Below are 12,335 nucleotides of genomic sequence, written 5' to 3'. Positions count from 1 at the left end.
GTGGAGCTTCTTATGACACAACTCAACTCTAATTTATAATGGTGTGTTGTTTTTGAGTACCGTTGATCACAGTCGATAAGAATAAGATTTGGTTCAAAAGCGTCGACTCGTCGCATATGCCTAAGTGGATCGCTTGGGTGTAATTCGTGTGTGAGAATGAGATAAATAAGTGGATTTATGAGCCGACACATGATTTCTCTGGTTCGTCTATCGAAGAAAGTTTAGAGTTGTTCTAAGGTGCTCTTTGGACTTGTCTAGAGGTGCTCCTTAGACATGTCGGAGTTTTGCACAAGTTCTCAGCATCAAGGTATTTTCTGATTTGATCTTTTCGACACTTAAGTCAATACAAAAAGTGATAAAGATTTAACAAAACTTAGAAGAGTTTTAGGTTTAGTCCTTCCCCGTCTGTATTTTGGGGGCTGGTTTTTATACATGATTTATTGGTGGAAGGTAATCGGTTGCTCATCCCCTCCTCTCCCTTCAAATTCTCATATCATCGGGGGTTTATTTATATTGACACCTAGTGAACACGTCTTTTTATTGGTTACGTTCGAGAAGAACGACCGGAGGTGTGCCATCCATCAGGGTAGGATTATGCTTGAAATGCACAGGCAATGGGGATTAGCTTCAGGTGCTCGAAGAGACGGGTCACATCATTAAGAATTAATGTTTCTTGTGATTAAACATATGACCTCTTCCGAAATTATGGTCATAAGTGACGGATCACTAGTGATCGACAACATGATCGAGGAGAAGTTGAGAGGATAGGTTTGGTCATCATGTAACGATGGTCAACTCGTGCGACTTCTCTAGGGATCGTGTTTTGGTTGGGCAATCGTGTGAGGGAATGACACAAGCTCTTATGTGCATATCGATTTTAAGTGACATCTCATGACTTGGCAGACGATGCAATATGTGTGCTATTGCTTTCACTATCAGGCTTCATTAGCCTTTTTTCTGTGGGTCAAGATAGGCGAAGGCCGGTGGACCATTCCTATGAGTTGCTCATGCCTTTGCTTAGGTGGCTTTTTTAGCCCAAGTGGCAGGGTGAGTTGGCAGTGCTATTATTTTCCCTATCATTCATCCCCCAAAAGGTATGCTTCGAGGCTATAGCGAGAGCTTCGAGGCATATTGTTTAGGTGCATGGTTCTGTGTCGATCTATGGGTGTTGTCCTGCAGTAGTGGTTTTTCTTGAGTGTTGACATCGAGTTTGTCCGTCATAGTGGGTTTTTGTTATTGATTGCTTAACAGGTATAGGGTTTGTTAGGGCAAATCTTGCCTTGACCACTGTAGCAGGAGTAGGTCCATCATTGCAAATCTTGCCTCGATCGTCGTTGTCGCAGTAAGGATCTATTATTGTGGATTCGATTATTGCTTGTGGGAGTAGGGGTCTATCGTTGCATATTCAATCGTTGTTGGAGATTTCGATCACTGTTTGTAGGAGTTGCCATTGTGGATCTTGGCTCAGTCGTCATAGCAAGGGTATTAATCTATCGTAGCAGGTCTTGGCTCACGGAATATTGGATAGTTAATGATACATCATCGTTAGACAATAGTTCTGTGGTCCTAGTTGTGTATCTAGTTCTTAGACTTAAGATACCAAGGATGCCTTATATGAGTACTCCACTTTTGATATCAGACTTATAGGTTTGGAAGTTCTAGATTTAGCATAGTCGGTTATCAGGAGTGGTAGTCAATCTTACAAGGGCAATTGAGTGTCAATAGAGGATCATCCACTCTCGGTGTCATAAGAGGAATATCTCTTGTGTTCTCACTCAAACAAATCACTAGCTAGGGTCATTCGGATTGAGAGATAATGAGTTTTTCGAAAGAATATGATTAGAGTAAGACTCAAGTAGAATTTGTATAGGCTTGATAGTACCATACATGATATACGATTTCTAAGATATTGGATGAATGATAAACTATAGATACATGATAACTGAGGGCATATAAGTCCAATAGATTAGATCCTCCTATACCGCTTGGAAACTATAACGTAGTGGCCTAGTATGTCTATAGTTGATGAGTTGAGTAAATTATTATGAGATAATAATTCACTGAATCAGAATAAGTTCTAATGAGTGCAACTCATTGCCAGCTCAGTATTGAACCTAGAGGGTCACACATATATGATGAATGACACTATGAATAAAGGATTTGATATATGATATCTAATAAGCTCTTATTTTATTGGATCCATTAGGTGAGACCCAAGCTTAGAGATCCAACTTTCATTCAGTAAGGGACAATTGGATGAAGATTCAATATCCAGAATGCTAAGGTAATTAGATAGAGATCCAATACTTAATAGAGTCGGATCCATTAAGGTTAGCAAAGAGAGCTATCTATATAAGGGATATGAGGCTAAAAATGTTATAAGACTAGACCCAATAGCTGTCGCACCCTATCATTCCCTCCTTGCTTCTTCCTCAGCCGACTACCCCCTCTCTAGTATGAGAGAGCAATAATAAGGACTGTCTTTGTTGTATGGTGGTGGTACACGAAAGTAAGAAAAGAAGGCGTTATGAGAGGAGGTGTGTTGCCACTTCATCTGCCATGTAGATCACCGCTAGAGAAGAGAACACGAGATCTCATTCATCCACAAATTGGGATCTATAGATCAGGAATATATAAGTTTCCTTATGTGAGACTGTATTGCATCTTACGTGGTTTTTTATTTCACAAGTTTTTTACTCCTAATCGTCACGCGCGATTCGATATAAATATATTTTTTAGAGAAATTAATTTTTATTTTATTTTTTCGTTGCACATGTGATGCTCTTCCCAGTTTCCCAACATATATTTGAATGATGACTAGAGACACACTATCTATCAAAATAAGATTATGCCTAAAATGCATAAGGGATGAGGATAGACGTTAGGTGCTCGAAGAGTCGAGCCACGTTGTTAAGAATTAATATTCTTTGTGATTAAACATGTGACCTCTTCCAAAATTATGATCATGAGCAATGGATCGCTGGTGACCGACAATGCAATCGAGGGGAAGTTGAGAGGAAGGGTTTGGTTGCTATGTAGCGATGATTAATTCATGCAACTTCTTCAGGGATTGTGTTCCAATCAAGCAACCGCATGAGGGAACAACATGAGCTCTTGTATGCGTGTCGATTCCAAGTGATGTCCCACGATTGAACGATTTAGCAGTGCTATGTTTGTACCATTGCTTTTTCTATCATACCTGGCCTTTTTCTATAGGTCAAGATAGGGGAAGGCTAGCGAACCATTTCCATAAGTTACTCTTAGCTTTGCTTATGTAGCTTTTTAGCCTAAGTGGTAGATTAAGTTGGTAGCGTTGTTATTTTTCCTATTAGGGTGGAAGGTAAGTCTTAGAGCCCAAGCAAATGTCACCATTTGATGTAAACATATGAGCATCTTTTTATCTTTTGACAGGTAACGTTTTGTATTGTTTTTAATAGATTCAATGGCTATATCTCCCAATATTTTTTTATTTAATGTTGATGAATTTTTTGAGAAATGAAAAATAATAATTCATTAGGAATGAAAATTATAATACACAAATTATCCCAAAATCCAAACAATCTTATTCTTTTTTATTTCAAAATTTTATTTTTTAAAATATAAATGGAAAAGATAATATTTGTTATTGAAAGTAAAAAAGTCCTTACTTATTGAATGATATTTTTAATATATTTTTTAAAAATTATTATATTAAATAACATACAATACATTCTTTAATTATTGAATGGTCTCAACCACTCAACCTCTAGTAAGCATATATAATCTACACCACCATCATATCAATATTCTATATATAGAACATATTGAATAAAATTATCAAATAAAATCTTGAAACTTCAACTTTGATAAGTAGATTTGGTACAATCACAACACCAATTGTTTAGAAAAAAAATATATTATATAAATTTTTTATCCCTTTATGATTTAGATACACAATATCTGAAATTAATAATTTGGGTGTAAAAATTTGATCGAAGAAACTTTCAACCCTCAACCTTTAGGTGTTACACCTAAAACAATAGTCAAGTAGTAATATATCAAATTTACTTATATTTAAATTGAGAGTTTAAATATTGATCTAATATTGGTGTATCAAACTTATTTAGAGATGTATCAAACCTTTTTGGTGAGAATTTTATATTTAAAATTCTCATATGTTAATTTTAATTCTTGAAGTATTAATCTAATATTGGTATATATATATATATATATATATATATAATAATAATAATAATAAATAATAATAATAATAAAGACATACTTGATAGGATAGTAAGGTGTTTTTATGGTTCCTTATCAACAAAGGCAAACAATTAATAGGAATATAATGTTATTAATTTGTTTTTTTTTTCCTTTGACGTGGAAGTCTTTCTACACCAATATAATCCAAAATCCCTTCCCATTTGTTTGGAATAATGAGGATAATGTTTCTATTTTGTTCTCAACTTGAATCTCTTTCGGCTGTCTGTTTCGATCAAATCAACTTCAAATGGATATGTTTGAGAATATAATCTTACGCAATAAACTTCGAAAATAAAAATTCGAATGAATGATTTTGGAAAATCCTTTTGTGACTTTTCCTATTTATTTTATTCATCTAAGCCTCAAACAAGATGACATCATCCTTTGAATAATTCAATTACACAAGACGTGCCCAAGTTTTGTGGGCCCAAAAATACAAACTCATGAGTGAGGATAGAGCATTGCCTATTATATTTACGATTTTGCCCCTACCTTGTTCCTCCGTTCTTCACCGCTATAAACTCCAGATCCCATTTCCACGGAGCAGAGCATTGCAAAGAGAGAGAGAGAGAGAGAGAGAGAGAGAGAGAGAGAGAGAGAGATCGTCTCTGGGTAGGAAGCTTCGCCCAACAACAAAAGCCATGGCGGGACGAAGGATCGCGTCCTCTGCCCTCTTCCGCTCTCTGGCCGCTCCGCTCTTCCGCAAAGGTGACTCTGCTTCACAGAAACTATATCGCTCATACCTTCTCCCACACGCTTAGGCATTCGATCCTTGTCGCTTCGAATTCATCATCAAAATCTCATCTTGTCATTCAAAATCCTTTATCTTCACGCCGTAAGACTTTTCCTTGTGCTTCCGAGTCAACTCCCACCTGCTGCATGCGTTGACAGTCTTCCATATCATATCTTTGGAACATGTATGATATAGCGAAGATATTAGTCTGTTTTCTAAACCCGGTTATCCGATCGGATCGACGATAAATGGTATCATAGCCGGAGCAAAGTTAGCTTCTGAATCCTCACCGGACCTATGAATGCAGGGAATCATTATCTGAAACCATATCCTTCAAGTCTTTATCAGCTGCAGGTTCTTGTACAAGATTTCTGTAGCCCAACCACTCAGATTAGATGCACGTACTGCTTGTCGACTTGTCTTTATGATAGCTTGGATTCTAACGGCGGGTCCTCCTTCCATGGACTGTTGCAGGTCATCCCTTTTGGCTCATTCATCTCTTTCTCGCATAATAGACACCGCGAAACGTCACAAAAATTTTGTTCTCTCACAGATTTGATCTGATAGATACGTTTGGAATACACCAAACTTTGTCTTAGAGAATCTTAAAGGCGAGTGGATTCTGAGTTGGAACCAAACCGATATGATCCAATAATTTTTAGGGAACGTGTTTGCTAGGGGTGATTAGTATCTGAGATAGAACACTCCCTCCGTGAGAGAGAGAGCGAGAGAGAACAGTTTGCTACAATGGATTGCATTGTCACTTCCATGGCTTGCCTCTTTCCATGGCCCCATCTTGACTGCCATTAATTGGAAAAAGCCAGAGATCCAGAAAAGTCAAGTCGCATTTCTGGAGGGATTTGGATTAGATCTACAAGAAAATGCAGCAAGATATCAACCGAGAACAGTCTCTTCATTACTAATGCGAATGCAGTCTTTGAAAAATCATTCATATGAAAACACAGAGAGAGAGAGAGAGAGAGAGAGCCATTTAATGGAGTCAGAGAAGGCAGCTAAATGTGGAAGTCAGACGTTCAAAGTTTGGCCAAATTTTCCTGGATAGCTTCTCATCATCCCTTTGATGAATTGAGCGTCGAGTAAATGAGACACAACTTTCAATCCTCTCTTTGGGTATATGAAGAATTGGATATGCTATGCATCTGATCAATCATTTGATTAAAGAATAATCGGTGCTTGCTGCGCATTACCCATTATAGTAATAATATTTATCTATTTTGTTTTCTTGTACTTTTGGATTGACAGCTGGCGGTTGCCGTGGATTTTCTCTTGCCTCTTTTGAGAACTGGATATTATGCTCCGAGCAATGTACCATAATCCTTCAACGGGTTGGTTTCCCGTACCGACGCCGTCTACCAAAGACGCTTCTCATGTGACATGAAACATGGGGCCCACGAATTTGTGTTGTTGAGACAGAGGCGGAGGGTGAGTGTTTTGGTAGGCCGTGGTCCATCCCTTGGAGTTATATTTACCGTTTTGCCCTTCTTTCTTCTTCCCCCTTCCACCCATTAAAGTCGGAGCTCCCCCTTATGCGGGTGCAGAGAATCGCAGAGGGTGCTTCATTTACTCTCTCTCTCTCTCTCTCTCTCTCTCTGTCGCATCTTGGTTCCCGGTACTGAGTTTCGGCTGCAATAAAGGCTATGGCGGCTCGGTGGATCGCGTCTTCTCTCCTCTCGCGCTCTCGCTCCGCTTCTTCTCGCGCTCTCGCCTACTCCCTCTTTCGGAAAGGTGACCATGCTTTGCAGAAATCGGATTGGTCGTGCTCTCTGGTGTTTGTTTCGCTTAATCGGGAGTCTTTGATCCTTAACGTTGTGAATCCGCCATCAAAACTGGATCTTGTTTGTGCCCTTTTTTTCGATATACCTTTTTCGCGGTCATGTTTGAGGGATCGATTATTTTTATATTTTTCTGGTTGGTAGGATATTATTTTTTTATGCTCTGTGCGCAAAGATCGAGTTCTTTTTATTTATGTGGTGTTTTTTAGTCGATAGATCATTTTCATTTGTTCCTCAGAGATTTGAAATACGTATGTTATTTCTCCTTTCATTTAGGATTAGTACAAAATATTGAAGGATTTCTTAGATCATTATGTCGTCGCACTTGCTTTCGGAGGATAAAGATCTCATCTCGATCAGTTATCTCAATTTCATTTTATCGTGATTAATTTTTAAGGTATCGTCATGATTACTACTGGAATTTTCCCTTCATGAAGTTGCAGGCCTATGGTTGGTCTGTCTTCGTACTTCTCAAAGGAACAACTTTAAGAAATGAAAAAAAGTGAATTAATCTTTGGTTAATCATTGGCTAGATCAAAGAAAACATTTGTCCGAGAGAGAGAGAGAGAGAGAGAGAGAGAACAGGATCCCTGTCTTTTGTATTTGATTATTAGTCTTTTAAGAACGAAAAAACAATACTATTTGGTTCCTAGAGTCTAATCTTTGTGTGACTTGAGAATGCTCCATGTCGATGCAAACTGTAATCTGTGATGCTCTGAAGTACCAAGTCTGATTACAACTTGTGACATGTTGACAACATGGAATAGATGGTTCGGCGTCTGGGGTCTTTCGAAGGTTTAGCATTGCTGCGGCGATCGAAGAACCGATTTCACCACCAGTGCAAGTAAAGTACTCGCAGCTTTTAATAAATGGGAAATTTGTGGACTCAGCATCAGGTGCATTTTTCAACTTCTTTGGAAGCAAGAATGTTTTGGTATCTTCTCGTGGTTGGATTGCTTAATTTGTCATTTTCATTTTCATTTTGGTACCAGGAAAGACTTTCCCAACCTTAGATCCTAGGTCCGGGGAAGTCATTGCTCAGGTTGCCGAAGGAGATGCCGAAGATGTCAACCGAGCCGTCACCGCTGCTCGCAAGGCATTCGATGAAGGACCATGGCCTAGGATGACTGCTTATGTAACGCTCTGAACTTTTCATTTCTTTTGCTGCTCGAGTCATTGTTCTCATTTCTTAAGCCGTTCGCGTTATATACTAATTCCTTATGAGTTTTGAGTCATTCTTTCCATTTTCTCCTGATACTGATGATGCAGGAAAGATCGCGCATACTTAACCGGTTTGCAGATCTGATAGAGAAACACAATGATGAGATTGCTGCACTTGAGACTTGGGACAATGGGAAGCCTTTTGAACAGGCTGCTCAAATTGAAATTCCAATGCTTGCACGTCTGATGAGATACTATGCCGGTAAACGATAAAGATAACAGTGGCATGATCCACCCTTTTGCCAATCTTTTGTATTGTTGTTTTACTAAATCATGTATTTCTATCTTTCTGAATCTTCCAGGTTGGGCAGATAAGATCCATGGACTTGTCGTGCCAGCTGATGGCCCACACCATGTTCAGGTCTTGCATGAGCCAATTGGTGTTGCAGGCCAAATTATCCCCTGGAATTTTCCTCTTCTTATGTATGCTTGGAAGGTGGGGCCTGCATTAGCATGTGGGAACACTATCGTTCTGAAGACTGCAGAACAAACTCCTTTATCTGCCCTATATGTGTCAAAGCTATTCCTTGAGGTTGGTGAAGCAATTGCATCTTCTTTTTTGTGACCCAGGTTTCTGTATTTTGGCATTCACTGTACTTTGTACATCTAATGACTGGATATTAAACTATCTTAAGGAGGAAAGATTTTCATTCATTGTGAAGAACTAATTTCAATACTTCATATAACTAGCTATCAAATGTGTATTACAGACAGAATTATCATCCAACCATAATGTTGCTTGAGAAACAAGCAACTTCAAGAACTAGTTTGTGATTTGTAAAACAACATTTTCCTAGTGATTTGTAAAGCAACACTGTCCTCTTTGTAATACTTTCTTTTTTTTCTTTTACCTTTATTTTCCTTTAGTTGATCTTCAGGCAGGACAACTTTGTCAAGCTGTTGCATTCGAGTAGTAAATTATAGTGGTTGGCATACTATTTTAAAAAGAAGCTTGATGAGAGGACTAACCTTCTGTTCTTAAGTGAAAAATGAATGACATGATTTTTGTTTCTCTCTGTTTCTATCTTGTCCTACTGATTTATTTTAATCATCTCCTCTGAATCAGGCTGGTCTTCCTGAGGGTGTTCTAAATGTGATATCCGGATTTGGTCCTACTGCTGGTGCAGCTCTTGCTAGTCACATGGATGTTGATAAGGTGCTAAAAATTTCTTTGTGAATTTCAGGAATTTAAACTGGTTAGCAATATGGAAAAACTACAGATTTTGTAGTTTTTATCATATCTGTGAACCTATGGCCTTCAGGTTTTTGTTGCATGATTGTATAAGCATGATCACTGCATCACCAAAAGGACATTATATGAACTATTTAGGACGTAATAACTGATCGGCTGAGGTTTCTTAATTGGCAAAGAAGTTCTTTAGCCAGGGACAAGATCTTACATATGGTGGCAGGTTTTGAATGAAAGAACTTTTAAATTCTGAGAGTAATAGCATGATTCAGAAAAGCATCAAAATTATTAGTCCCCAAATATCATCCTCTTTCACAAGTGCTTTTAGATTGAATGCTTATCATCCAATATTGGCTACCATTGAAACAAATAATTGGTGATTGTCTTCGTATGTTTCTGATCCCATGTTACAATTTCTGATCAGCTTGCTTTTACCGGATCTACTAGCACCGGCAAAATTGTACTCGAACTGGCCACAAGAAGCAATCTTAAGCCAGTGACACTAGAACTTGGGGGAAAATCTCCAATGATAATAATGGATGATGCTGATATTGACCAGGCTGTAGAGCTTGCGCATTTTGCTTTATTCTTTAATCAGGTTTGTGTACCTATATAATGTTGCAAATAAATGTGTGCTTGGAGACCCTGTTTTCTGATACGAATGACCTTCTACAGGGGCAGTGCTGCTGCGCTGGGTCTCGTACATTTGTACATGAGCGTGTATATGATGAGTTTATAGAGAAAGCAAAAGCTCGTGCGATAAAACGTGTCGTTGGTGACCCCTTCATTAAGGGTGTTGAACAAGGCCCTCAGGTACATTTATGGACCTTTTTACTTTGGCTCTTTATATGCTCTCCTAGATTAATTTTCAGAACTTGTTATTCCCTTGTCGTTTATGAGTTCATAGTGATCTTTATGTGAATTATCTATTTGAAAGGTCAGCAAATTCCAAATATCTAATTGCTGGCGTTTAATTGGTTGAAACAAGATCTCATTTTACATAGTTGTCACTAGCTTTGTCTACCTTCTGAAACATAAGTTTAGGTTCTGGTCTTCTTCCTGAACAAGAAAGTATCAAGTATTATGTGCAGAGTATTATACATATCAGCACTTGCCACAACAACAACCACAGGAAATAGATACTTCATGTCGATGTCATTGGCATAGCAATTCTGTTTAAGCAAGCACACCTATGTTCATTGCCTCTAAAACTCTTTGCCTAATTTAGGATAGAAGAATCTTTCTTGTACTTGATCCTTTTTCTCTCCGCAAAGCTGTAAATAATGTCTTTGGTTAATCTATAACATCTCAGATTGACGAGGAGCAGTTCAGCAAGATCTTGCATTACATCAAATCTGGGGTTGAAGACGGAGCTACCCTTGTAACAGGAGGCACTCGAGCAGGGACCAAAGGCTACTACATTCAACCCACCATCTTCACTGATGTACAGGTAATGTTAGATGTCTAGTTTCAATAACCATCAAAGTATGTTTAACCAAAAGTCTAATCCTATAGCAATATACTTGTCTTTTCTAGGATGGTATGAAGATAGCACAAGAAGAAATCTTTGGGCCAGTTCAGTCGATCCTTAAGTTCAAGTGAGTATACTATGTCAAAAACTGTGTAATGTCTATACAAATACCTATGGTTCTTTGTGCTCATGATTTGGTACCAAACTAAAATATGCTGTTGAATTGGGTGCAATCTGATCCTTTCTGAATCAACAACATATGCTGTACCCAAAAATGAACTATCAATAGACACCTGTATCGAGTGGATCTTTTCTTTTCGATGGCCTGAAAGGCAACCTGGATTGAATTGTTGCTTAATTACATTTTATTGATTATGACAGGGATCTCAATGAGGTGATCCAAAGATCAAACAAAACTCGCTATGGTCTGGCTGCTGGTGTATTCACTAACAATCTGCATACTGCAAACACCTTGATGCGTGCCCTAAGGGTTGGATCAGTATGGATCAACTGCTTCGATGTCTTTGATGCCGCAATTCCCTTTGGTGGCTACAAGATGAGCGGGCAAGGCAGGGAGAAGGGCATCGACAGCCTCAAGAACTACTTGCAGATCAAGGCAGTTGTCACTTCCTTGAACAATCCTGCATGGTTGTAAATGGCTTAGTGAAACTGTCTTTTTGTTGCAAGTTATTCGGAAACCTTAGATCTGTGACAGATCTAATAAGCTTCATTAACGCTTCAAATAATAACGATTCCCGCTTTTGTTATCTTATATCATTTCAATTGCAATGCTGTCCTGTCATCGACATGAATAGATGAACAACTCGCTGTTCTGTTCTGCAACTTCCTCCTCGAAAGCTTGTGATGGATTACTGCAATTGCAGAGGTTGGCACTTTGACCGCAGAATTTGGATGAGAGACAGACTCCTCATAGATGACATTGACTTCACACGAGGCTGCGTGCCATCAACTTCCCCGTCTCCCGATGCACATCACCTCTTTCTCTTTCCCTACCCTCGAGTGAGTTCATAGGAACAGGGGAAGGAGAGTCCCACCATAATGGCAAATCCAAATCTCCCTGTACCATCATCACAACAGGCTTCAATTAGCACAAATGTTGCTATCAAATGATGATAGAAGAATCCATCATCATTGATTGAGTGCCAAAAGGTTATGGGTCGAACTCCCTTATTAAATTCCACAACAGTTCTCACCTGTTCCGGAGAGAGAGGTGGCAGAAAAGGTGAACTCGCCTTCTAGATGCGTGCACCCGATGATCAACGGTGCAGATAGGTTGGATTGGTTTGTGTCCAAACCTTTCATGCACGCAAGTCTTCATGGCCACCCCCACAATCTCCATTACCGGCTGATATTTATGGAGTCACGTATGAGACGAGTGCTCGTGTCTCTCTCAGCGTGGAATATCGAGTCAGGTGTTTGCTGCATTGAGACCTCATGATTTGACACATCATGCAGATTAATTGCATGTTTAATCTCACAAACCCCCACAATTGTCGTGTTATTATCAGCCCACACGTAATCCTGGCCACGTGTTATCGCGTGCAGGCTTAGGATTCCAACCCACGTCCTCGCTATCTGCCACGTCTAGGTTAGACTGTTGACACCGCGATACACGTACGTACGCGTAGACCCCACAGCTTTGCCCCCGCTCTCCGCGTGCCACGG

The 12,335-nt window shown here is 39.1% G+C and overlaps 1 protein-coding gene across 2 annotated transcripts; it reads left to right on the top strand.

The window, feature by feature from the left end:
• Positions 1–4,791: 4,791 nt before the first annotated feature.
• On the top strand, positions 4,792–11,421 carry LOC135634287 (benzaldehyde dehydrogenase, mitochondrial-like). Of its 2 annotated transcripts, none has more exons than XM_065144653.1 (11): positions 4,792–4,950; positions 7,536–7,664; positions 7,761–7,903; positions 8,038–8,191; positions 8,292–8,521; positions 9,056–9,145; positions 9,603–9,776; positions 9,854–9,991; positions 10,491–10,628; positions 10,715–10,776; positions 11,031–11,421. In XM_065144653.1, the coding sequence occupies exons 1-11, from the start codon at positions 4,884–4,886 to the stop codon at positions 11,302–11,304; spliced, it is 1,599 nt and encodes a 532-aa protein (XP_065000725.1). In that variant the 5' UTR covers positions 4,792–4,883; the 3' UTR covers positions 11,305–11,421. The 2 variants fall into 2 exon arrangements, with proteins under 2 accessions (XP_065000725.1, XP_065000726.1); XM_065144654.1 differs by lacking the exon at positions 4,792–4,950 and adding an exon at positions 6,501–6,721.
• The last annotated feature ends 914 nt before the right edge of the window (positions 11,422–12,335 follow it).

Source organism: Musa acuminata, chromosome BXJ3-3, assembly GCF_036884655.1.
Source record: "Musa acuminata AAA Group cultivar baxijiao chromosome BXJ3-3, Cavendish_Baxijiao_AAA, whole genome shotgun sequence".
Taxonomy (NCBI): domain Eukaryota; kingdom Viridiplantae; phylum Streptophyta; class Magnoliopsida; order Zingiberales; family Musaceae; genus Musa; species Musa acuminata.
Note: the sequence above shows the minus strand (reverse complement) of the source record. Positions and strands in the feature narration are given on the sequence as shown.